This window comes from Calonectris borealis, chromosome 1 (genome assembly GCF_964195595.1).
Source record: "Calonectris borealis chromosome 1, bCalBor7.hap1.2, whole genome shotgun sequence".
NCBI lineage: Eukaryota > Metazoa > Chordata > Aves > Procellariiformes > Procellariidae > Calonectris > Calonectris borealis.
In genome coordinates, this window is record NC_134312.1 from 172,354,449 (window position 1) to 172,378,686 (window position 24,238).

At 40.1% G+C, this 24,238-nt stretch overlaps 1 protein-coding gene and 1 long non-coding RNA gene across 12 annotated transcripts in view; one reads left to right on the forward strand and one right to left on the reverse strand.

The window, feature by feature from the left end:
• Positions 1-2,415: 2,415 nt before the first annotated feature.
• On the reverse strand, positions 2,416-10,345 carry LOC142076301 (uncharacterized). The gene is made up of 2 exons (XR_012671138.1): positions 10,258-10,345; positions 2,416-9,862 (listed from the first exon to the last, which is right to left on the reverse strand). It is a non-coding gene; the product is annotated as an uncharacterized LOC142076301 (long non-coding RNA).
• RBM26 (RNA binding motif protein 26) overlaps positions 10,242-24,238 on the forward strand; it is a 76,977-nt gene continuing 62,980 nt past the window's right edge. For all 11 annotated transcript variants that reach the window (XR_012671129.1, XR_012671137.1, XM_075138626.1 and 8 more), the window contains exons 1-2: positions 10,242-10,742; positions 23,737-23,855. Coding sequence is in view for 9 of the 11 variants with exons in the window: in XM_075138626.1 (XP_074994727.1) it covers positions 10,672-10,742; positions 23,737-23,855 (190 nt within the window). In the remaining 2 variants the exon portion in view is untranslated. The remainder of the gene's footprint in view (positions 10,743-23,736; positions 23,856-24,238) is intronic.

The following is a 24,238-nucleotide window of genomic DNA, read 5'->3' on the forward strand; positions in this document are numbered from 1 at the left end:
GACCTTCTGGCTTAGGTGGGAAGGGCTGCTCTTTGCCCTCTTAAAAGCTTCACAAGCCAAAACACATGCTGACATTTGTCCTGCCTCCAGCTACAGTAGCAACCAGTGGGTCCTGTGGCTTGAAAGGTTCCCTGGACATTACTGGTTACGGTGGCCTGAGACAGAGAAGTGTTATTTAACAAAATTAAAGCTACCTTGTAAAAATTGTTTTTCTTGCTGCCTGGCAGTTTATTTTGAAGTCTTTCCGAAGAACAGCTAGGATGGTCCATCACAAATTGTAGTGACAGGGACAGCCTTGGCTCCTGTCGCTGCTGTGCTTGCTGCTGTTACAAGTGCAGTGGCTGACCTGGCTGCAGCCGGTGCGGTTGTCTCCTCTTCAGAAGGAACAAACCACGAAACAGAAAACGGCAAAAGCAAAGTTAATGGCTGGGCAATTTATTGTATCAGAAGAATGTAGAGCTGAGCTCCATCCCCATGAATGCCTTAGCTAAGTACCCTTGGAACCTCTAACTGAATATGCATAAACATAGAGCTGGTGAAATGTGGCTTTTTTATGATTTGTCAGGAAGAGATGGTGTGGAAATTATTAAGTAGAAATTAGTGAAGGAAGGATAATTTAGTCTGCCTATCACCTAAAAATGTAGCATCAGTTCTGTATTACCAGTATTTTATATTGTTCTCTGGGTTGAAAGACTGTAATTTCTGGGTTAGAGTAGAATAGAATAGAGTATTTCAGTTGGAAGGGACCTACGACGATCATCTGGTCCAACCGCTTGACCACTTCAAGGCTGAGCAAAAGTTAAAGCATGTTATTAAGGGCATTGTCCAAATGCCTCTTAAACACTGGCAGGCTTGGGGCATCGACCACCTCTCTAGGAAGCCTGTTCCGGTGTTCGATTACCCTTTCGGTAAAGAAATGTTTCCTAATGCCAAGTCTGAACCAACCCTGATGCAGCTTTGAACCATTTCTACATGTCCTGGCACGTCTCCCTGGGTACCAGGGAGAAGAGCTCAGCACCTCCCTCTCCTCTTCCCCTCCTCAGGAAGCTGTAGAGAGCAATGAGGTGGCCCCTCAGCCTCCTTTTATCCAAATTAGACAAACCCAGAGTCCTTAGCTGCTTCTCATCGGACATTCCTTCCAGCCCCTTCACCAGCTTTGTTGCCCTCCTCTGGATGCATTCAAGTACCTCAGCATCCTTTTTAAATTGTGGGGCCCAGAACTGCACACAGTGCTCAAGGTGAGGGTGCTCCAACGCTAAATACAGCGGGACAATCACCTTTCTTGACCGGCTGGTTGTGCTGTGTTTGATGCACCCCAGGATGCGGTTTGCCCTCTTGGCTGCCAGGGCACACTGCTGATTCATATTGAGCCTGCTGCCAACCAGCACCCCCAGACCCCTTTCTGCAGGGTAGCTCTCCAGTCACCTCTCCCCCCAATTTATACCTGTGTCCAGCGTTACTCTGCCCCAGGTGCAGAATCCGGCATTTGTTCTTGTTAAATTTCATGCCATTGATGATTGCCCAATGCTCCAATCTATCCAGATCCCTCTGCAAGGCCTCTCGATCCTTGAGAGAGTCAACAGCACCTCCCAGTTTAGTATCATCAGCAAACTTCCTAGGGGTGCATTCAACTCCTGCATCCAGATCATTGATAAAAATATGGAACAGAACTGGCCCTCGAATTGAGCCCTGAGGAACGCCGCTGGTGTCTGGCCACCAGTCACATACAGTCCCATTCACTACAACCCTTTGTGTGTAAGAAGCTGCATTGTTAGTCATGGCCATCACTGTGAGACTCCATGCGGCCTGGACGTGGGCCGCTGACAATCTGTGGAGAAAAATGACCTCTGGAATAGGATCTATTAGTCTACAGATGACCATAGGCTGATGGAGTTGGTGGCCTTAGTCTACAGCGTTGGCTGATGCTATGCAAGGAGGGAAGGACCGGGGCTTGGTCTGTTGCAACCCATTGTGCTTCTGGGACGTTGTGTCTCCATTGCGTCTTCGATGACAATGACTTCTGTGCCGGCTGCCAGAATATGCACTGCCATGTTCTGTTACATTTTAATTTGATAAGGTTTGTGCCTTTCTTTCTGGCACGTCTTCTCCAGTGACAAATTACAGGAGAATTACTGCCTGAGAGCTCAGCAGAGTATCCAGTACTTCTCAACCGGGGACCGCTACTGGTGAGGGTCTTCTACCAAAGGACTATTCTGAGCACAGGAGTCTCAAAATAGCCACTTCTGTCCACCAGAAACCCCTCCATCTTACTGAGATTTAACAAGTTATTCTCCATCTACATAGTGGCTAACACAAACGTTCTTTGGTTACAGGGCAGACTTTCACTCTTACAATTCTTAATAGGCATTTACAAATCCTTTCCCCTACTGTGGGGTTCTTGTTTCTTTGTTTCTGTTTGGTTTTCTTTCTTTTTTTTTCTGTTTCTTCTTTTTTGGTAATTGTTTAATTGTAAAATTTGGGAATTTTCAACCAAACTCAATCACTATGGCAGTAGGGCTATCCTAGGGACGAATACGCCCAGTGAAAAGACTCCTGTAGGCTGCAGTTCCATTGGCTTCAACAGAACTATGCTAAGGCATAAACTTTTGGTTTGTGAACGTGACCATCCTGCAGTGTCAGCACAGGAATATGTGCTCAAAATATAATACATTCAGTAGCATATCCAAAATGCAGTATAAGTAATATTCTCCCTATCTTATTTCGATGCCAACCAAAATAATTCTATTTGTGGAGTTTTCCTGAGTTAATGCCTTTGGGACCTGAAGCTCAAACCTAGTCAACAGGATCTATAAGATTAATTTCAAATACAAATAAACATCATTAATAATCTGACCACCCACAAGGAGTTCTGCAAAGAACACTGACTTTAGGAAGAGACTTGAAGGAACACATATGGTACTATTCAAAAGACAGACATTGGCATGAAAGAAAATAAGAAAAAAAGCTAGTTCCATTTAAATCTATTGCAAAATCTACTTACACTTCTGTGAGGCCAAAACTCGCTGGTTAAGCTTCCATTCATTTACTGGGGCTGTAATTTAGCTCACAGGAAGTATCAAAAGGACCAAAGTTTGAAGAGTAAGTGCAGTATTTAACTATGCTTATCCAAGAGGACAAGACCAAGATCATAATGCCACACATCCCTTGCAAATGTCCACTTTTGGAAAGAGTAATCCATAGATGATCTCGGGGCCTGCTCTCACAAATCACACACAGAAGCCAGTTTAGGCAAAATCAAAGGCATAAGAGTAAATCTTTTTTCAGTACCACAAAGCCATCACACAGACTATACATTTTAATTTTATTCAGGGAATTCCTAAAAAAGCTTCATACAAGTCCTGCTACAGGAAAGCAGTGCAACTCTCCTATATCAACAGATTAAGTAGTAGAAATGATTATCAGGGTGCAAGAAAACACTTTCTGATGACTTTCTCTACAAAGTCAGGAACATCTAAGTGGTACGAGAAATTGTAACAGCTGAGAAATACAAGAAATTACGACAGAGGTGAGATATGAGAAGTTCTAACAATTACTATCAAAAAGTTGGAGAGAATATATATATCCTTCGTGTCTTTAAAATAACGTTTTTAATGCAAACATATCTGAAAATTACTGAGTAAATATATGACCTGAAGTTAGAATACAAATATAATAACATGCTTAAAGACACTTTCTAATATTAGACTGAAGTGAATCAAGCTTTTCTACTACATTTGGATTCTGATAAGCTTCACCTTCCTCAGTGACTGCAGAAGAAAATGTAAAAATACTCTGTAAAAGGTGCTAAAAATGTTAAACTACTATACCAGCCATTCATAAAATTATGAACAGATTTTTTTGCTTGATACGAATTGATGAAAATATCCAGTTCTTAATTTTCCCTTAATTAAACCTTATTAAATTTTTTTTTTTTTTAAAAAAAAAAGTATTCTACAATACCTCCTCTAAAAATAGATTTAGTGATTTTCCTCTGCAAAATAATCCAAGTTGCCTCTACAGCACGACCAAGAAGAAACAATGTCTGTGCTCCCTCTCCTGGCTCTGCAGCAGCATTGACCTAAGCAAATCCTAACCATGCTGACATCAGGGCTGAGGCCTGTGCACAACAGAGGGAACAAAAACGTAAAGCACCGTACTGTTTCAGCTTCCTTAAACAGAAAAATTAAAAGTTGTTTCAATGGAAATTAAAGTGGTTAGAAAAATATTTTATTTCCAAATTTCCTGAAAGTTTTTTTCCAAGATCTGACAGTTGAAAAATATAAAAATGCCTTGCACAATGGACGACAGCACTTTTTCAATATTTGTAATACTGCAGTAATTTTTAATAATCCAATCAGTACATTCTGCCACTTCTGATTATTCTTTTCATTTACTACGAGTTCCATTATGGTCTTAAATAGCTAAGCCATCTCAGAAGCAAAGGAGGTTCATACCGTGGCTCAGGAATGCCTTACCTCCAGCATGGTGTATCCTGCACACACGCTGGCTCGGAAAAATAATTTTGCTCTACGCTTGTTCAATTTAATGGGAAGGTGGGCTGGGCATAAGGGGTAGCATGAAGGGCAAAATCAAGATCCTGCTTGCTTCTTCCTATGGTTTGCGTATGACTAACATCTGAAATGGAAAGGATACTGTGTCTTCTATTTCTGCATAGGATTTGCATAGCAAAATACACTAGAGCGCGCCAACTCACAAACTGCCACTCCAGGAGTCAACAGTCCACGTGCTGTGTAATGTGGCCCAAAACTGTAGGCTTATGGCCAAAAATGCAGCAAAGCATTAGCTGGTGTGTAAGACGCACAGTAGACAGGAGTTTGGAAATAACATTTGGGATGGACCTACTTAATTACTAGGAAGCCAGCCTCTCCTACCCAGCAGTAAATCCCACACGCAGGGCATGTGCTTCATGACACAAAAGCTGAGACCGCGGCGCCGTCATCAGCGCCACAGCTGCCTCCAGCCTCGGCCAGGCTCATGGAGCCACCGTGTTCCTGCACGGCATGGGGGCCTGGCGGTCGCCTCTGTCACAGCGGTTTGCCTGAGGGAATCGGGGAACGTGGGTGGAATCGGGGAACGTGGGCAGCCACTTACCCCCATGTGCGGGCGCAAACCCAGATGTGGCTCTGCCCCGTAATCATTTGCTCACGCAGACCAGAATGACACAGTTGGTACTTGCTGACTGCACTACGAAGACTTCTGGAAGATGAAGCTCTGCTGGTTGGTGTCATAGGGGCAGAGTTACAAGCTATGTCTTTCCTGCTCCACCGCGTTTTGGGAAGAAGATGAGGTATTAATTACACCCTTGGCCCTTTTCCAGTCATCCTTCCCATAGACACAAGCAGGGGCTAAGCTTAATTTTGCTGCCATTGGCAAAGTGGAGCAATCCTGTCCCCGCATTAGTACAAGCTAATGAGGTTCCACAACACGAGCATCTTGTATTACAAAACTGACCCATTTTCTTTTTTAAAACACGAAGCCATTTAGAGATATACACTATAGACTTAGCAAAGTGTGACTTCAGAAGTGTGTTGTATGTTGTTAAATATCCACTACTGGTAATGTCTCTATATTTAAACAATAATAAAAACCACAGAGCTGGTAGATTTGACTTTTGACAGTAACAACTTGTTCTGACCTTGGCTTTCAAGAAAACCTGTTTAGCAACTGTTAATGTCAGTTCAAAAAAGCAACGCTCAATTCTATGACTTGCAATCTCAGGCTAAATGCCACATGCATCAGCTACAAATACTTCAAACACCTGTGGCTTTGGGACACTCTGCCAAAAGCCTTTCACAGAATCACAGGATGGTTGAGGTTGGAAGGAACCTCTGGAGGTCATCTGGTCCAACCCCGCTGCTCAAGCAGGGCCACATAGAGCCCTTTTCTCCAGCTGTATCACCTATCTTCTTCCTGCAGCAACAGAAGCAGGAGAGATACACAATCCCACGGCTTAGGTTGTTGTATGGAAAGACCATGGTCACGGAAAGTTGTCTTATGTGCACAGCATATTTCATGATTAAATTTTTGTGGTTTCAAGATTAGAGGAAGACATTCAGATCTTAAAGACCATCTGCTCTGAGAGCTTTTACAGGCCCCTGTTTTTAAGTGGCAATGGCTCAGTTTGATTCAATTCACTATGCAGTAAAAGTACAAACTAAAAATCTGAACAACGTACAAAAATGTTTTTGTTCCATCAAGCTGTCCTGATGCCATCCAGTTTCATCAGCCCTGCTGTTCTAGCCCGTGCTCTGACGCTAAGGGCCATGGTACGCTGCAAGGACATGGAACCCTTGATCTCCAGATCATCCACTCAGACACATCTGAGGCCTGTAATGCTTAAATGCTTTTTCTGGGAGACACTAGGGGCCCCAAGACTGGAACTGGTGGACTACATCTGCTATGCAAAACCAGAAACACATTTAACACTAGTAGAAAATCTACAATCAGAAATGAATGTTTAAATCCTATTGCAAATGCAATCACATTTTGCTAAATAAAAACATGAAGCGTTAGAAGGATAGACTGAACAATGTCATAATGCCATAGTCCAGTCTGGCAGCTTCAAAAAAATTAAACTCACTTAAAACAAACAAACAAACAAAAAGAACCAAACACACAAACAAATAAAAAAGAATAATAATTAATGACATAAATACTGACTGATAGGTTTGTCAAAAAGATGTATGTGCCCAAAAGTTATTCTCTCCTACAATTACTTTTTGTATTAAAAAATTAAAGCAACAAATCTGAGTTAAAAACAGATCTATGGACATTTAAGAAAATGTTAGTTTTCAAAGAAAGATCTTTAACACTTAAGAATTGCAGCTTTACACATTGACGAAGATTGTTTATGAGCACAAGTCCAATGGCTTTGGAGAGGCGTCAGCGGAAATAAAATCTCAGAAATCTTAGGAAGGATTGATATCTCTGTCTTGGCTGGCAACATTCAGCTCTCACATGAGTAGGTGGAACAATAAAAATGTGAATAAATACAATCCATTATTTTTAGACATCAAAGGTCACTAAATTGAGTTAGATAAGACTACTGCAAACTAAGCACACACCAAACCTATGAACTTTGGGAGTTATTATATATGAAAATATCTATAATACTCTGAAGAACTTAACAAAGTTCTTATAAGCCAAAAGGACTGTTAGGAATCTGTGATTCTGATGCATGAATAAATAAGGGAATTACATTTATATTACTCTATTAACATAACAATTTATATTTTAAGATTATTGATGTCAAAATGCACTTTTTATATTAATTGACATAATATATATGTCTATTTTCCTATTTTTGAGATTTCTATTATTTAGTTCCTATTAAATGTTTGGTATCCATAGATCATATACATGATACAGAATAGCACTATCATTTAGCAACAGGACCTGATTTTTTAAATGAAGGTGTTAAATTGTTGAAACCTAAGGAGAGCGTGTTCAATTCTTCTTTTGTTCCTTTCCAATCTTTTCAAAGATTCATTTCTTTTCCATGTTATCTTCTTCAGGGTTTTAATTGTATAGGTACGGATGAAGTTTAGGGTATGTTTTATTTTGGACAGTTCATGAATTTTACATTGAACAGCTACAGGAGAAATAGAAACTTATTTGTCTCACAGAAATATGACATTGTAGAAGTTAATAATTACTTTGACCCTTTGCACAGATTCTCTATTATGTTGCATTAAATGAAACATGATCTTCAGGATTTTTTTCAGTTACAGTACTGATTTCACATGTGACTGAAGTTTGATTTAAGTAAAGACTATTCGTTATTTTGTATTTTTAAAATTGTTATTAAGAACCTAAAGATGTTGTGTCTTAAATAGAAACCACCTTATGCATAGAAGCCACTTTATATTTCAGAGGAAATGGTTTCCTCAGATCTAATAAATAGTTTTACTTTGTACTGCGCTAGTTTCTGCCGTGAAATGAAATGAAAATTGCCTGAAAGATGCTACAGAACATTGCAGTCACTTCTGAAGACATGGGATCTAAATCTTTATAAGGCCTTAAGATTTCAAGTCCGCAAACTCTAGAACTGGGAATGTCAGCAGCTTTTATTAATTTGTTTATTTATTATAGTGACTCTGAATGTTGCCACAGAAGTGTGATAACAGCATACTTCTATCAACACAGTAATGTTCAAAAATTACCACATGCAAACAAGTCTTATCCAGTGCATAAAATGTATTTATGTGAAATCCTTTTGCTGATCACAAATTCCATTTACTTACAGCACTGTGCTTCTGAATGGCTGGAAAGCAGTTTAGAAAATGAAATGTGAAACGCAGAGAAGTTGCCACCATGATTATACCCATACATTTTATGTGGGGAAGACTTAGAGGCTGTGTTTTCTTGCTGGCCATTGTATATTCAAGGATCAAAGGTAGTTACAAAGATGAGTGTGAAGTGGACTGACACAGTGCTTGCCTGAATTATTTCTACTAGACACTGGCTTTTGCAAAGGATTAAGGGCCAGATCCAAAACCACATTTAGATTCTTATCACAATGCCTAATTTCTATGTGCCTGTCCCTTCAAAGACCCATCAGAATCCCAAGCTTAGTGACCCTTTTTATGTGTTCAGGGGGAGCTAACTTACAAGTTGGTGACTGTGAGCCAAGGACTTTTTAGATGTCTACAGAACAGTCTCCAGAGAATTTCAGGCTCTGGTGATTTTCTGTCTACTGACTAGATGTGCTGTTCACTCTCCACTACGCAAGGAAACCAAAGTATATCTTGTAATTGGGAAGTCCTCACTGAAGTACCTACTAAGCTGGCAGTTTATTTGGTTGGCTTGTTATACTCTCCAGTTCTCAACAAACTTTCACGGATGATAATCAAGCCACAAATAACCGCGTGCAGGCAGCATTAGCCTCCTCCAGCTCTTATTTAGCTGTCTCAGATACTGGATTTCTTGATAATCTGTCTGCTGAGGTCAAGTGCTTCTCAGTGGCATGGAAAATTTTAAGGGTCATAATTGCCAATGACCCTTGCTCCGTTACAAATGCAGCAAAGTTGAGCTTTTGCAAACAGAAGTAAGTACTAGCGGTCCGTGGTGGGTTCTCATGGGCAGGATGAAGCTGGGGACGGATCTTGAAGGAGTTTCCATGCCGGGACAACATGTAGGCATCCCCTTTATATCCAAACACATCTTCTCGCCTTCACCCCTGCTCTCTAGGGCTCCCTCTGCTGTTATCCCGACTCCACGTGACGAAGGTAGGACTTCAGGATGCTCATAAATTGACAGGTCAGCCAAGACCACGGTTGTCGTCTAATCTAACGTGATTACCTGAAGTTCCTGTCTATCTGAGAAAATCAGGCAGGCAGCTCACGAGTGATCCACTCTGCCCCGAGAATGGCAGAGCGAACGATTTCTTTGAAAAATTTTGTTCATTGACTGTGCAAAACACCTCACTCGGGAGCTCAGGTGAAACACCGATCTTTTCGAAGCCCACCAAACTAACTGAGGTGAATTTACTGCGGACATTTTCTTTCAGCGCTCGGTTATCCCAGGGTACCAGCAAAAGCAGCGGCATACGTTAACTTTTCATGGGAAGGCCCCGCACTAGTGGACACTGGTTTTCGGGGGCCAGTCCATGCGCCCCCACTGCCGTTGCCTCTGGGGGTGACCGAGCAGCCGCGTGGGCTCAGCTCCTCCGTCAGGTCCCCCTTGCAGGGCCTGATCCTGCCGGGGAACCGCCATGTGCAGGTCAGTGTCGGCACCCGCCAGCACAGCAGTGCCCCATCCCACCCCACGCAGGGCCGACGCCGGGAAGATGTGGGACTTTGCTGCCAACTCCCACGTGTTCAGAGAAATTTTTTACTCCGACCTTTCTTAAAAAAAAAAAAAAAAAAAAAAAGGTATTTTTTTTTTTCTGTCAGTTGCAAAACATTCATGGGAGTTCGCGCCACGGGGGAGGGAGCTGTGACTCCCTTCCTGATTCTCCAGCTCGCGTTTCCCTATTACCGCACTCTCCCGACTACCCGGGAGGCCGGGGGACCGCTCTCCCCTCTACGGGAGGGCGGCGACAGGCCGCTCCCACCCGGGCCACGCCGATGGCCGCCGCAGGCCGCGCCCCAGCGCCCCAGCACCCCCGCCCGCCTGCCTGCCCGCCCGCCTCGCTCCCGCCCGGCCCGGCCCGGCCCTGCCTCCCGGCAGCCCCCGCGCGCCGCCCGTCCTCGCGAGACTCCTTATTCTCGCGACAGCGGGGCGCCGCCATCTTACCTGCTCGCTCGCTCGCTCCGTCTGGCTCTGCGGCTAAGGGGAGAGGGGGTCGGTGCGTTTTAGAGCCGCGCTCGGGGCCCGCCGCTCGCCGGACCCGTCGGTCGCGCTGCCCTCCGCCCGCAGTTGAGGCGGGGGGGAACTGCGGAGCGGCCGGACCGCGCTCTCCGGCCAAGGAGCGACGAGAGCGGGGCCCGCAGGGAGCAGCCGCCGCTCGGCTGGTTCCGCCCCCTTCGTGGCGCTGGGCCTCCGGCCCCTGCCAGGCGGCTTCTGCCGAACCGGGAGGCAGCCGCGGCCTCGGCGGGTGGGGGGGAGGCGCGGCGGGAGCCGGGGTCCCGGCCGGCGGGGCGGCGCGGACCCCGCCGCCGTTGCTGCTGCTGCTGCTGCCGGGGAGGCGGGGGGCCCGGGCCGCTCTGGATGGTGGTTAAAATGATCATAGAAAACTTCGAGGCGCTGAAATCCTGGCTCAGCAAAACCTTGGAGCCCATGTGAGTAGTCGCGACCCTTCCTCTTTCCCTCCCCCCCCCCAAAAAAAAAACCTTCCCTTGGAAAAGACGGGGATCCTCCGGGGAGGGAAACGCTGTGCGGGAGATGCCCTCCCAGCGCCCTTCTCTCCTGGCCCTCTTCTGTGGGGGCCCTGCTCGGGGCTACGTCGTCCCCCTGCTCTGCCGGCGCCGACCTCGGCGGGGAGGTAGGACCGTCTTTCTCCGGAGGATGCAGCTTCCCCCCCCTAGCGACCGCATTCGTCTTTCCCTTTGTAGCCCAGGGTAAGCGGGAGATAATGTGTCTGCGTCTGCAGCTCGCTGTTCCCTGCTCTCAGCCCCCGTAGAGGCCAGGTTAATAACCACGGCCTGCCGTTTTGTCCAGTGACCTTCTCTGAGAGAGCTCAGGTGCCATTGGGACGTTTTCCAGGATCCTAGGATGTTCCCAATAGCATTTTCCGTAGACTCGATGCACGTCGTTCTCAGTCGTTTTGAATATTTGACGCTCTCTTGTTTCCCTCCCCCCGAGTAAACGTTGCATCAGTAGAGCGCTTGGGAGTAGGAACCCCAGAGAATAATTTGCCTATTTGTGAATACCTGCTTGGCCTCTAAGAATAACATTCATGTGAGTAATTGGGGCTCAAATAGTCCATGTCTCCCTTCTCTGAATGATATGTTAGTAGAACTGAGATGTGAACTTGGTTTTAAAGGTTTTATCTTCTCGAAGTGTGGTGTCTATAGACATTTTAGATCAAGGCATGCACTTGACTTGTCATTCTGAAACACCATTTTAACATGTCTGAATTAAATTGCTGGAGCTTGATTTGAGTCAATAGAACTTGAACTTATAAATTAGTTCTGGTATTAACTTTTCTTCCGAGATGTTTGGCCACTGTTGGTTTTACTCTGATGCTATCAAACAGGAAAAAAAAAAGTCTGCTTTATGGCTTCCATAGCCATTAGTTAAGTTAGTATGTACATATATAGTTTGTATGGATTATGCTGAAATAACTTGAATAAGTTATAAAATGCTGGGGCATTTTTAGGAGAGCTTCACTTGTGGTGGGTGTGGTGGTCTTTTTTTCTGTAGGGCCTAATCCAAACCACACTGAAATAGGTGAGTCTTGAGCTTAATTTCAGTGGACTTTGAATTAGGGCTGCAGCAAATTATGCTGAGTGCCTTTATATAAAAGGTTTGACCCTTAAGACTATGGTAGGATATTTTTTTTTTTTATTTGCAAAAAAAAAAAATGCATCATCTTCTTGTAAAGGTGTAGTTTTGGGAAGGTGAATTAATCTTCCTTTTGGGTCCGTGTAAGGTAATACTAGAATAATAGAGCACGTTGGTAAGGTAATAGAATAACAGAGCACGTTGTGTTCTGTGGTAATAGATCCAGCTAGTCCTCTGGTGCAGAATGCTCCCTGTTAGTCTTTAGATACTTTCTTGCATGAATATTCTGTTAATGGCAATCAGCAGTTTGATATCGGTGTTTAGAGTGTGCTGGTCAAGAGGCTTGGAACAGGCAATATTTAACTTTGGAAAATCTTGTTGTTTCCAAAATAGGTGTTTGTATCAGTTTGAAATGATAAATCATACACACTTACCTCTCAGTTGGTCAGCAGCTGGAGATTGATGTGTTAGCTTCAAACAGTTTACAAGGAGCATTTTTAAATTCTGTGAAATCTGAAACTGGAAGTCTGCTAGTGGCATTTACAGGAGGGCTTCAGTTGACTTCAAAATCCCTTGAGTAAATACATTAGGTTCTTTTGATTTTGCAGATCTGTATCCAAGATTCATTTATACTGTTGTTCTGTTCTTTCTTGAGTATTATGCATCAGGAGCTGAAGTTTAACTTTCACCAGTGAATAATAAAAGTTTCCTGTTCACAATATAAAAAGTATTGAAAGTTTGCCAGATACTATTTAGCTGGTGGTCAGTATGGTTCCTCAGTCTTTCCCCTCAAGCTCCATTTGTTAGTGATGTGTAGTAGTAACTTCTTATCCTGGTGACAAACTCAAGCTGTTCCATGTTTTTCAGTTTGTTTAAATATTGAACTGTGAAATCTGCTAGTGATAGTCAGCAGTTAAAGGATGAAATTGGGATTTTCAGCTTTTGTGATCAGTGCAATTTTCTGCTTTTTAGCACTAAGGACAAATGTGCTTCTGTTAAGTTAAATGTGAGGTGTGAGCAGTTCAAATGTGGTACTCATGCTGGAAAACTATGTCGTGGGGTAGGGAATTGCTGACCTGGAGGGTGTTGAGTTCTCTGAATTTTTAGCTTTGGGAGGAAACAAGCCAGCAGGGACTGTTAGATTCTACAGTCATTCAGTTTTGTGCAGTGTCCTATGTAACTGCGTTATTCTAATAAATGTTGGAATTAGTGGAGAAGTATTATCATTTCCTAGCAGTCAAATACTCTTGGAGCTGCTTCTGATCTCAGCTATCTGAAATGTGTGCCTACAGCCATAGCTTCTGGCCGTATGAAAATTTTAGTATGCTGTACTAGTGCAATGAGGCCCTAAGTGCTGGTGGTCTGGAGGTGTTACCATAGCCTGAAAATAATTTTTGCCTTATCTTTTCCTTTCACTGAAACAAAAAAACGTGCCAACTGTTTTTATCTCATGGCTCTTTCAGAACCTTTTAGCTGCAAGATAGGTGGCTGAATTTCCTAACTAGACTAAGGACGCCACTGCATTAGATCATTATGGAGGTGTTATCTCAGTAGTTTTAAGGGGAGAAGTGCATTTAAGAAGATATGTAAATAAATTTTATACATGCGTATATAGGTCTGTATTTATGTGCTAGTTATCTAGAGCTGAGTAGTTAGAACATGCTTTTTTTTCCAAGTTGCCTGTTTCCAAGTAGCTAGCAGTTTTTAAGCAGGATGTATAGTTTGTTCCAAAGGCCATAACACTTGTGGTTCTGAAACATAATGTTTCAGAATGAGAAGGTAGCAATATCCGTAAAGGTTGTTTCATTTTATCATGGAGTTTTATCTTCAAACTATTTAAGGCGTTAGCAAGAACGCTAACTTTTTAGTGTGATGAAACAAGTGTGTTCTATAACTGTATGGCCTGGACATCATTTGGTTGTTGGATTGCTTTCCCATGGTGCCTCTGGGAAACTGTTCATAGACAAGTTTGGAGGAAAGGGATGATGGATGATTTAAATTTTGGAATTTTTTGTTTGTTTGTGGTGGGTTGTTGGGTTGGTTTGTTTGTTTTGTACTGCACTAATGCCTTTGGCAAAGCCTTGGTGATCTTCCATACAAACACTCCTTATCTGAGTTTGGTTGTGTTGCAGTGAGGCAGAAACTGCAAATGCTACCGTGCTGGAGCATTTACACAGTCCAGCTCTGCTTGAGGCTGGTAGTTCTCTAGTAACTTTCTACAGTTCTCTGAAGAGAGGCTGCTTTTGTGGTTTTGGAAATACCTTTTTGAGCAGCTCAGTTTGGTGTACAGAGAATTGCTAAATATGCACACTGAACTGCTACAGATACATCTATGTGATGTAGTACCAGTGTAAACAAAGTGGCAAGAGCATTTTTTTGTGCTGTGGCTGGTCTGTATTTGACTAGAACTGTCTTGTATGTTCAACTCCAGTCAGCTCTGTAAAGAAGGCATTTGTCAATAGTCGTCTTCGTTGCTTGCAGACAGCAGTATGCTTAGTTTCTAGTGTTACACACTTTTTCTTGTCCATGGCATGGCTTCTGTAAAGTGTTTGAAAATGATGTTAAACTTGGAATATAACCTTATGTCTGTCACTTTTAATTTCTGTACTAACAAGGTCTTCACTGAGCCATATCTATTGTGATGGGTTTCTTTTCTGCAAGTCCATTCCTGATCCTGTATAAACGGTGTGTATGATCCTTGTTGGAATATCAGGATCTGTCTTGGCAAAGGTCCAAGTAGTCTTTTTCTTTTTTTCCTTGAATTTGTTTGAATCTCTACCTGTGAAAAATTAGCTCTTTTGTACTAATGCTGCACTCACCATTTTGCCTTGTAAGACATTGTAATGTTCTCCCCCTTGCCCTAATTCTTTACAGTGGAAAATTTTCTTGTTTTTAATTACTTTGTGTAAAATAAATTTAATTAAAATCTTCCACTGGCCCACTGAATTTTACTTACAGCTTGATTAAGGCTCCCATATCTAATTTTTTCCACTTTGCTGTATTTACATTTTTATGAAGGTTTGTTCATGTACTAAATCAGACTTGCAAGGAAGATGAAAAAAATATCTAAACCAATGTTTATGCAGTATTTAGGCATACCTTATTAAAATGGAAAGGTTTTTTGCAGTGGTTAATTCTGTAAGTGATCATGGTGATGTAACTACTAATGTCAGAGGGAATAAAATCCAAATTGTTTAAAGAATATTTTGAGTGTCTTTATCATTGGAATATTTTATGGCAAACAGTCAGTATGCTCTGGCATTCAGTTATGCCTTCACTGTTCTGTTTTTTGTTTGTCATGCTTTTCAACCTTTCTTTGTTAAATCTCATCATATTTTTTGGCTGTTTGGATCTTTGCTTAATTGTTAATAGGTTAGTTATCTTCACCCAGTTATTTAAGAAAGGTAGTGAATAAAAAAGGTTTAAATGGTATAAGCAATATGCTAATAAGCCAAGATACTGAAAGAATAGAAATAAGTTTAAATGAAAAAGTTCGGCATTCCTTTCCACACATGTGGCACACCATCCTACAAATAACACTCATGGGCCCACCGTGAGCTTTCACTCTCGTTTCCCATGAAACTTCTGAAGAAGTTCAAAAGGAATAGATGTTTCTCTTCATTTCACTTACTCTGTTAACACTTTACATTGAGCTGTTTATAACTAAGGTAAATAAAGCACAAATACACATCACTGGTATGTCGCTCTCTTAACGCTAGCGAAGTTACTCTTCTACATCTGTTATGAAACTTGATAGTTTGTTCACCTGGCTCATGGAGAGCTGCTGTATTTGAGAAATCGAGGTTCCTAACTTAGCGTTCTGATGCTGCTACGCTTCCGTGTAAAAATACTATGATAGAATTAAAATATCGATATTATAAGGTGTAGTTGAAAGCGGAAAATAAAGAGGAAGAAATAATTCCTGTTACAGGAAACCTTTCTTCTTACACTGAACATCAGCAGCAAAATGGAACCCCTTGGCTGCATTGCAAGTCATAGAGATTTTTGCTTTCTGCATTGAATGTGTGTTGGACAGCCAGCAAGCTGACAGCTGTTCTGCCTCTTGAGAGCTGTCTTGAATCTAGAGGTGGCATTTTAAGCTGCTGGTTACTGATTGCAGCTGTATGAACATGTCAGATCTGGCTATCATGATAATTTAGAACTTAATGTAATGACATTAGTTAACTTACGTAACAGCATTGGAGGCTGTTGCATTCCTCAATGTATTTCTATAAGTACTGTTAAAGAGTTAATGAAAGTGAACATCACAGGAGTGATCCTTTTCATCTACAGTAGTGTCTCAAGATTAAAGTTGGCTTTTGCTGAATGAGTCTGTCATTCATTTTACTTATTGAACGCTGTAGCTTTTTATAGATCTTTTTTAGTACTAACACAACAGAATGGTACAACTGCCTAAATTAGACTAGCTGCTCTGCCCAATATGCAATGTACATTTTTCTGCACCCACTCAGCCCTGCGGATATGAAGCATGTCTCTCAGCCTTCAAACATAACCATGTCCACCTTGGTTAATGTCAAGAACTGAGCAGTATTCTAGAGAAGTATAAATATTAATCTTTAGGCAGCAAAACTAGACTCTGAAATTTAGGTTGTAATTCTCAGGATCAGAGTACGACAAATAACATGCACCTACATGTTATTTCGTTTACAGAAAGACCGTTCACTGCCTGGAGGACTGCAGACTTGCTTTTGCGGTTTCAATGTATTGTGGTAGTTTAGATTTGTCAAGGAACTAGTTTCAGGACTTGCAGGACCTTTTTGGTCTGTACATTCATTTCAAAAAATGAAGAAAAAAATCCCCCCTCATGTAGTTTCTTTTACCATTTTAAAAAAGTAGTGTGTGCACACTAGCTGTGTCCAAAATGAAGTCTAGATTGAGGGTCTTGGCATTAGCTTGAAATAAAGGCAATGAAATATGTCTGAAATAAACATGTAGTGTTTTTGTTACAAGGAAACTTTATGGAAGTTTCTTTTCTGTCCTCACTCCTCTCCCTCCCCCAAGCACACTTTTTCCCCTAAGTGAGTAACCGTGTTCATTTTGTGAAAACTGTCAGATTACAGTTTGACAGCTTCAGCATGTGAATTTTTTTCTCCCTCCCCCTTCCCATGGTAAAAAGGTTATATACCCTATAGTTAAACACTACTTATGTGTATCTCCCTTTGGGAATTTGCATACATTTGCCAAACATTTTCACCAGAGGGTAGACTTTAGAATACTAGATCTTTTTTCCTAGAAAAAGTGTGAATTAAGTTATATTGCCAAAAAGCTTAAAAAATCAAATTCATTTTCTACGTAGTGGTTGAGTTGTTGTCTAATAACTGTAAAATTTAAGCAGCAGTTTGTTTTGCCATGCCAGTGAGATTTTTAGCAAAAGATTATCCTCATGTTAAACAGATTTCTGTAGTGTTTACTACAGCACCATAGTACCACATCTGCACCAAATTCTGTGGATGCTAGTTTTATAAAATGTCCAGAAATTACTATTTTTTTTAAGGCTCCAGTTCAAAGTGGCTACTTCGCTTATTAAGAACTGACTTAAATGATGAATTGCAGCATGAGGAACTTCATAGCACTGGAGATGTGGGTTTTTCTGAGAGGAAAACACCTGGGTTTAGATATTTCAGACCTTTCTTCAATCTAATTAGTTAATACTTTAAAAGGCTTCAGCTTGGTATATATGTAGTATACCTAGAATATGTATCTTTACTCGTTCTGTGCTTTGTCGTGTTGGAAAATGTTCCAGGAAGTCAGACTGGAGTAGAATAGGCAAAGTTAACAAGCTATTTAAATATGTGAATTTTTCGGGTATATTCTTATCAACTTCACAACTATCATGCTTGAGTCTGCTTGCCATTTTTTAATTCCTTGCATTTCTTCCTCTAAGCATTCATCAGGTGTGGTTCCCCTCCCCTGCCCCCCCCCCCCCCCCCCTTGCTGTGAGTATTGTAACAGGAGTCCTAGTGGCCTTATATTCAGCATTTACTTGGTGGAGAGTTCAGGGCCATGTCTCCCAGACAGGGCCCAAGTTGTCAGTTGGTAGAGGAATACTTAGTCCAGCAGAGGCTTTCAGATCTGCCTTCCCTTTTGATTCCTGTTACATTAAAAGTACTCAAGTAAACAGCATGTTTTGTCTTTCATTTTAATATGTATTTTTGTACTGATGCTTAAACACATTCATAGGCATTAATCTGGCAAAATATGTCCTCAGCGTACTGTATGCAAAGTTTGTGTTTATTCTGTCTTGAGGAGAGAGATTTACTGTATGCTTCTATTCAATATCTTTTAAAATGGTTCTTATGCCATATTTATGTACAAAGATATTTTGCTGGTTTAGCTTATCTACCTTGTTGAATTGCTTTTAGCTATTTTGGCAAAGTCTTTCTAAGTCAGTATAAGGTCTGTTGTTAATAAGACGTTTTGTATGTACAACTACACCAGTAACATTTTTTTGCAAACAACTTTAATATGTATTCCACATCCACTGAATTTGTAAGTTAAGGCTGATGCCTGTAATTGCATGGTGATTATAAAAATTAAAGTGGGTTTTCAGAACATATTTAGTATTTCATATTTTAAAATATGTAAATCTGAGTATTGGAAATGGATAGATTGAGTGGTGTTTAATGAATTGCAAAGTATTCAATTAAAAAAAAAAGACTGTACAGAGAAGCGAGTCTTCTTCAGCCAAATTACTTTCCCCTTCTCAAACGTTCATTATTAAAAAAAAAAAAAATTAAGGCTTAAATTTACTTGTAACAACTTCAGCTTTCCTCTTCTGCTTTATTTTCTTTATTTGAAATGGTAATTTGCCTTTCTCTGGTGGTTAGCAGCTGGAGGTACCCAGATCATTCTCTGAAGAACATGTAGAGCTCTAGCAAGAGAATTCTTCCATCTATGCCTGTATATTAAATACTGTTTATTAAAGCAGGATTATCAGAGCAATCTTCCTTGTTTAATATAGAGCAGTAGACACTGCATGTTCTCTGACTGATAGCGTACAGACTCTGCAAAAAAAGCATTACTAGAGGTAAAAAACGTTTAGCGTTACTAGTTAGGATCATATATTCAGAAAGTGGGTGTAAGAAAACATGCTGTGGTGTTTAATTGTAGCAGACACTGGGATGTATTTGCTGCAGTGGAAATGAGTTCAGATTACTTGTGCCAACTGGTTTTTGTTTGTTTGTTAAAGAAAACATGAAAGAGAAAACAGTAGGAGAAATTTATGTGGTTGCTGATGCTTATTACTGCTTGTAGCACACGCCTACAAAAAGTTGAGGGGATGTAGATAAGGGACTCAAAGTTGGGAAATGTTGTTTTACATGTTTAAATGCATGTCAACATTTTTCTAGTAGCCAAATTTTAGCATAAGAATGAAGCTATGTCTAAACTTCTGTCACAGTTTCAGTGCACAGATTCCATTTATGCTCAGGACTGTGATGTACTGCACCATATTCAAGTTAAGCTAAGGATTCAAACCTGTATCTAACAACTGAAAATGTGTATCATCCAGTGAATACTAGAATTGAAATATAAATTTATTTTTAATTTTGAATGCAACTTAGACTATTTGAAATGCGTAGGTGGTATTGTGATTTTTCTTATTTTTCTGACTTGTCAGTTAAGGATCTTTCTCTATTAATCTTACAATCTGCAAGAATATAGCATGATATGTACTGTATAAGTCCTTGTGCTACACAGTATATTTTGCTGCCATCAGTATAGGTGCCTTTCCTGTTTTCTTTGAAGTGACATCACTTAATAAAATAATGTCGACTATAAGAGCATAAAATACAAGACAGGTTTAGAAAAACTGATAAACCTAGCTCAAAATGGGTGAAAAAATCCATGCAGGCACAACAAAGATACAGCAAGCATATTGCATATTATTCACACACAAAGATACTATTCTGTAAGAAAATACTGTCAAACTAGAGAACATAAGAACTTGTTTATCAGAAAAACTCAAGGCCCCTATAATCCAAATGAGCAATTTTGACTAAACAAAAGGATGGAGAACTTACAGACATTTCAGAATTCAGTTTGCATGAAAAAGTAGAAAGGAATTACTTTAAAAAAAGCAGCTTTTCCCCAGACAAAACCATTAACGATAATATTCAGAACTCTAGTAGCTATAAAGAACAGAAATCTTCAGGCAGACCTGCTGTATTCACAGTTCTGTAACGTTTAAATTTCTTTTTTACTTCATGAGACCAGTTATTCCTCTCTTCCACCACTCTCCAACCACTAGGTTGCTAGCAATTTAATTTTAGCATCATCTTGGGGGGTGGGGGGGGAAAGACAAAGCATTTTAAAAGAGTCTGAAAGGCAGTAAAAGATCAAAGTATAACCTTGTTAAATCTATCTAAAATACTAGCTACAGAAACAAGCATCGTCTTCACAATAGTGTGGAGAAAACAGATAAGTTGTTTGTGGGTTTTTTCAAGCTTTGAACAACAGATACAGAAGAGGAGACTTCTGTTTCTAGGCAGTACATGAAAAAGGAAGTCAACCTTTGGCTGTGTAAAGATCATTAGCAGTTTAATTTTAAAAAGTGAAAAGAAATCACATAAAATCATACTGTCAGTTTACGAAAACCTCACTCTACCACAAAATACATTGTATTCATTATTGCTTAATTAGGATCAATTTGAAGTAATTCGTCTGTTAGTATTTCTTAAAAAATAGTATTTGTTGAATAGCCAAAATAAATACAGAGTTTTAACTTGAAAGCATGTAAGTTCTTCCTGTTGTGTACAGGGGAATTAGTACACTGACATATTGAATAATAATAATAGAGTTCAGTACGATTGTTTTGCATTGTTCGTATGTGGTTGTATCACATACGGAGTGATAAATGCTAAGATCGTGCCACAGGAGAAAGTGATTCTGTGTTTTGGAAATTAAAAGTACCTTTATGTACATTTTTATTGAGGATATTTTCTTGAGAGTTGGGTGGATGGATTGAAATTCTGAGGTCATTCTGGGATGGACCATATTGCTAAGATTTCAAAAATCATCGTTGGAAGGGAAGGAGGGAGGAAAGCGCTAATTGTTTGTTATTTTTAAATAAGGGGGTTTTTTTTGGGGGGGTGGGTTTGTTTGTTTGTTTTATTTTTTTTGTTTCACCCTTTGGAGTCTAGGTGGCTTTTCAGACAGGATTTTCCATTTCTACCCTGCTCATGAGAGAGGAATTTAAACTGAATATGAGGTTGTTATATAGACATTACTGTAGAAGCTGGAGAATTAGAGTATGTTGCAGTAGCTAACAGCAGTGTATTTTTACCTTACAGACTGACTTTTTTTTTTCTTTTTTCACTAAATAATTTTGAGTGCATGTGTCATCATTTCTATCAGTTGTAGCAAATTTTGACTAGTGACAGCTGACCGTATTATAAGATAAGAACCAGATTTGTGGAAATTGAAATAAAGCAATTCAGCTTGTAATGTTTTATCTGATTTTTGTGGAGAATACAAAGGAGAAGAAAAGAATTGAGGATTATCATGTGAAAAATGTCCCCTCCCCCCAAAATTGTTTTCCTGTTATGACTGTATATGGATAATATGAAAATAGCACACTGATTTTCTGAGGCATGATTCAGCTTGAAACTGGGAGAGGACTGAAAATCTTCAGTGACATTGAAGTTACATTAAGGAACAGTAAAAAAAAAATTTTTTTTTGCAAATTCAAGTGTTGAGACGTTACGAAATGCTGGTGTTCAGGCCTCCTGGGGGCTGTACTGGACGAGAACCCTCACTGCAGCCTATGACGAATAGTCTGTTCAACATCGGGCTTTCAGATAATCTGCTTGGAGGATGTGCTCAGGTGCTAGCAGCGTAAAAGAGACCGTGCAATCCTACCACCCTCGCTGTAGGAGGTTGTTTATGTGCCTGCTTCCAAGATGACTTGGTGTTTGGACAGCATTTTGTTCTGGATGAAGAATTGTTAAATCTGCATGAGAGCAAACCAGATGTGATAGTTGAAGGAAAACATTTCTGAAGAATTTTCAGTCGATGTGCAGTCTGTTTTTTGATTAACAGTATATATTTGCATTTTGTCAGTTTAGTGTGTGCAGGTTCTTCTAGAATGTAGATTGATTGTGAAATCCCATCGCCTGTATCTATGAATAATGCAGACTAATACAGAATACTGTGGTATGTCCCCTAGCAGCTCAAGTTGCTTTTACAGCATGAAATTCTGCTATTGCCTGCTTTCTAGAGGATGCTGAGTTATGTTTGAAGCTTCGACCTTTAACTTCAGAGCACTCTGTGCTGGGCCCGGGCTATCCAGAGGATCTCCTGAGGATGGATGCCAGCAGATCTGCTTCCTTTGCTTAGTGGATATGTTTGCACGGAGGATGTTGCTTGCTGTCCAGGAGATAGCTTCTTTGGAGAGAGGAATTAGGTAGCGTGATATGGTGAAGGATTTGGTTTCTTCTGTCCAGTGTCTAAAATACATGTCATTTAAGTGATCAACATTCAGATTTATAATAAAGCTTTAGCATTGAAATGTCAGTTGTTTTAATGTGAAAGAGATTGGGAACTGCAGTTTTATTCCATCATTGTGACTAGTGGACTTCTGTGCTAGAACAGTATTTGTGTGATATTCATATTCAGTGCAACTGCCTTACAGCAGTTCAATTTTACTTCTCAGTTATTTTTGCTAGAGAGAATGTACACTTAGGATGCATCAGTGCAATTTATTTCCTCTTGTAGTTCTTTAAAACACTGGTATTAACTTTGATCACCACCCAAACAAGCTAGCTGTCTGTATCACATGACCAGTATGCGTGTGTTAAATCCTGCCTGGTTTTGTGGGGTCTGAGGTCTTCCTTTGGTTTGTGCTAAATAATGAGATTAAATGGTTTAAGAAAATGCTGCTGTTCTGCCTGATAAAGCAGTGTCTAACCATTTCATTAGTATCTGGTTTTGAATTATGAAGCGTGAAATGGTTTTCTGCAGTATTCTCACTTGCTTTAGCAGGTTTTACTCTACAACACCACTACAAAGTTCATTGTAGATTACTATTCATGAAACATTGTAATAAAATTGTATCAGTTATATTAAATAATGTTCTACTTATTGTGGATTTTTCTAAGTTCTTTGTCAACGTGCACAAGACCATCAGCTTCTACACTGAATGCTCCATACTTAATTTTAGATTGAATTTAGATGTCTAAAACGAATAATGATCCCCTAAATTTCACTTCATTGTCTGTGTACCTCTTACGGAGATACTGTATGAACAGTTTTTCCTTAGGCTTTTGAAATTAAGATTTTTCAGTTAATCTGCTTTTTATGGTGTTCTTATGTAGGTAGTAATAAGATTCTTTAAAAACATATTTAAGAGAGTGTCTCTGAGAGTCTCATTTTTTTTTATAGCATAGATCACTTCTGCTGTATCACTGTATTCATTTGTAGTAGACTTGACTTTTCCCTGTTAACAGTCACTTAGTATTACATGCAAAATTACTGATTCCATCATCGGGAAATTATGGAAGTATTTGTTGTATTTGTAATTGTTTTTAAGACTATTAGGCAGTTGGAGCTGTTTCATTCTAAATAGTTCATTCTTGTTTGCTATGAGGTGCTCCGTGGAATGTTGTTTGGAAATATTCTAGGCAATTGCTTCTCTGGAAAAGAGGTCTTACATATCTGGACTCTGTCTTTAAAAATACCCCTGAGTGTTTTTCAGTTACTTTGGTAGGAAAGGTTTTGGTCCTCTATATGTATTGGTCATACCAGTTTCAGACATTAACTTCTGTAATTTAATTGCATCTATTTTTTTTATTTTAATTAATCTATTTGCAGATGTGATGCAGATCCATCTGCCCTAGCTAAATATGTTCTGGCTTTGGTAAAGAAGGATAAAAGTGAAAAGGAACTGAAGGCATTGTGTGTTGATCAGCTGGATGTATTTCTTCAGAAAGGTATGGTCTTTGTCATAACAATGAAGCTTGAGAGAAAAGTCTGTCTTGTTCAATTCATTCAAACAATCTTTTACCATAGAATCACGTGTTGTATCTCTTTATTAGCTTTGTTACTTTGAAGTATGTAACTCAATTTTCATTAACTAATTTGTTTTAAGAAACAGGTGTATAGCACAATATGCATATATTAGATATATGTTTTGTGTCTGTTGGTATTCCTGGAAGAAGATTAAGGATGTTAAGAGTTATTGCCAGAATTAGAAGTATTAGAGCTCTGCATATATTCCAGAAATATTCTTCCAGATGTTTTATTAAGAGACATTAAATAACTCAATGATCAAAAACCTTTGTGAAACATTGTCATTATTGACATGTTTCTTTAC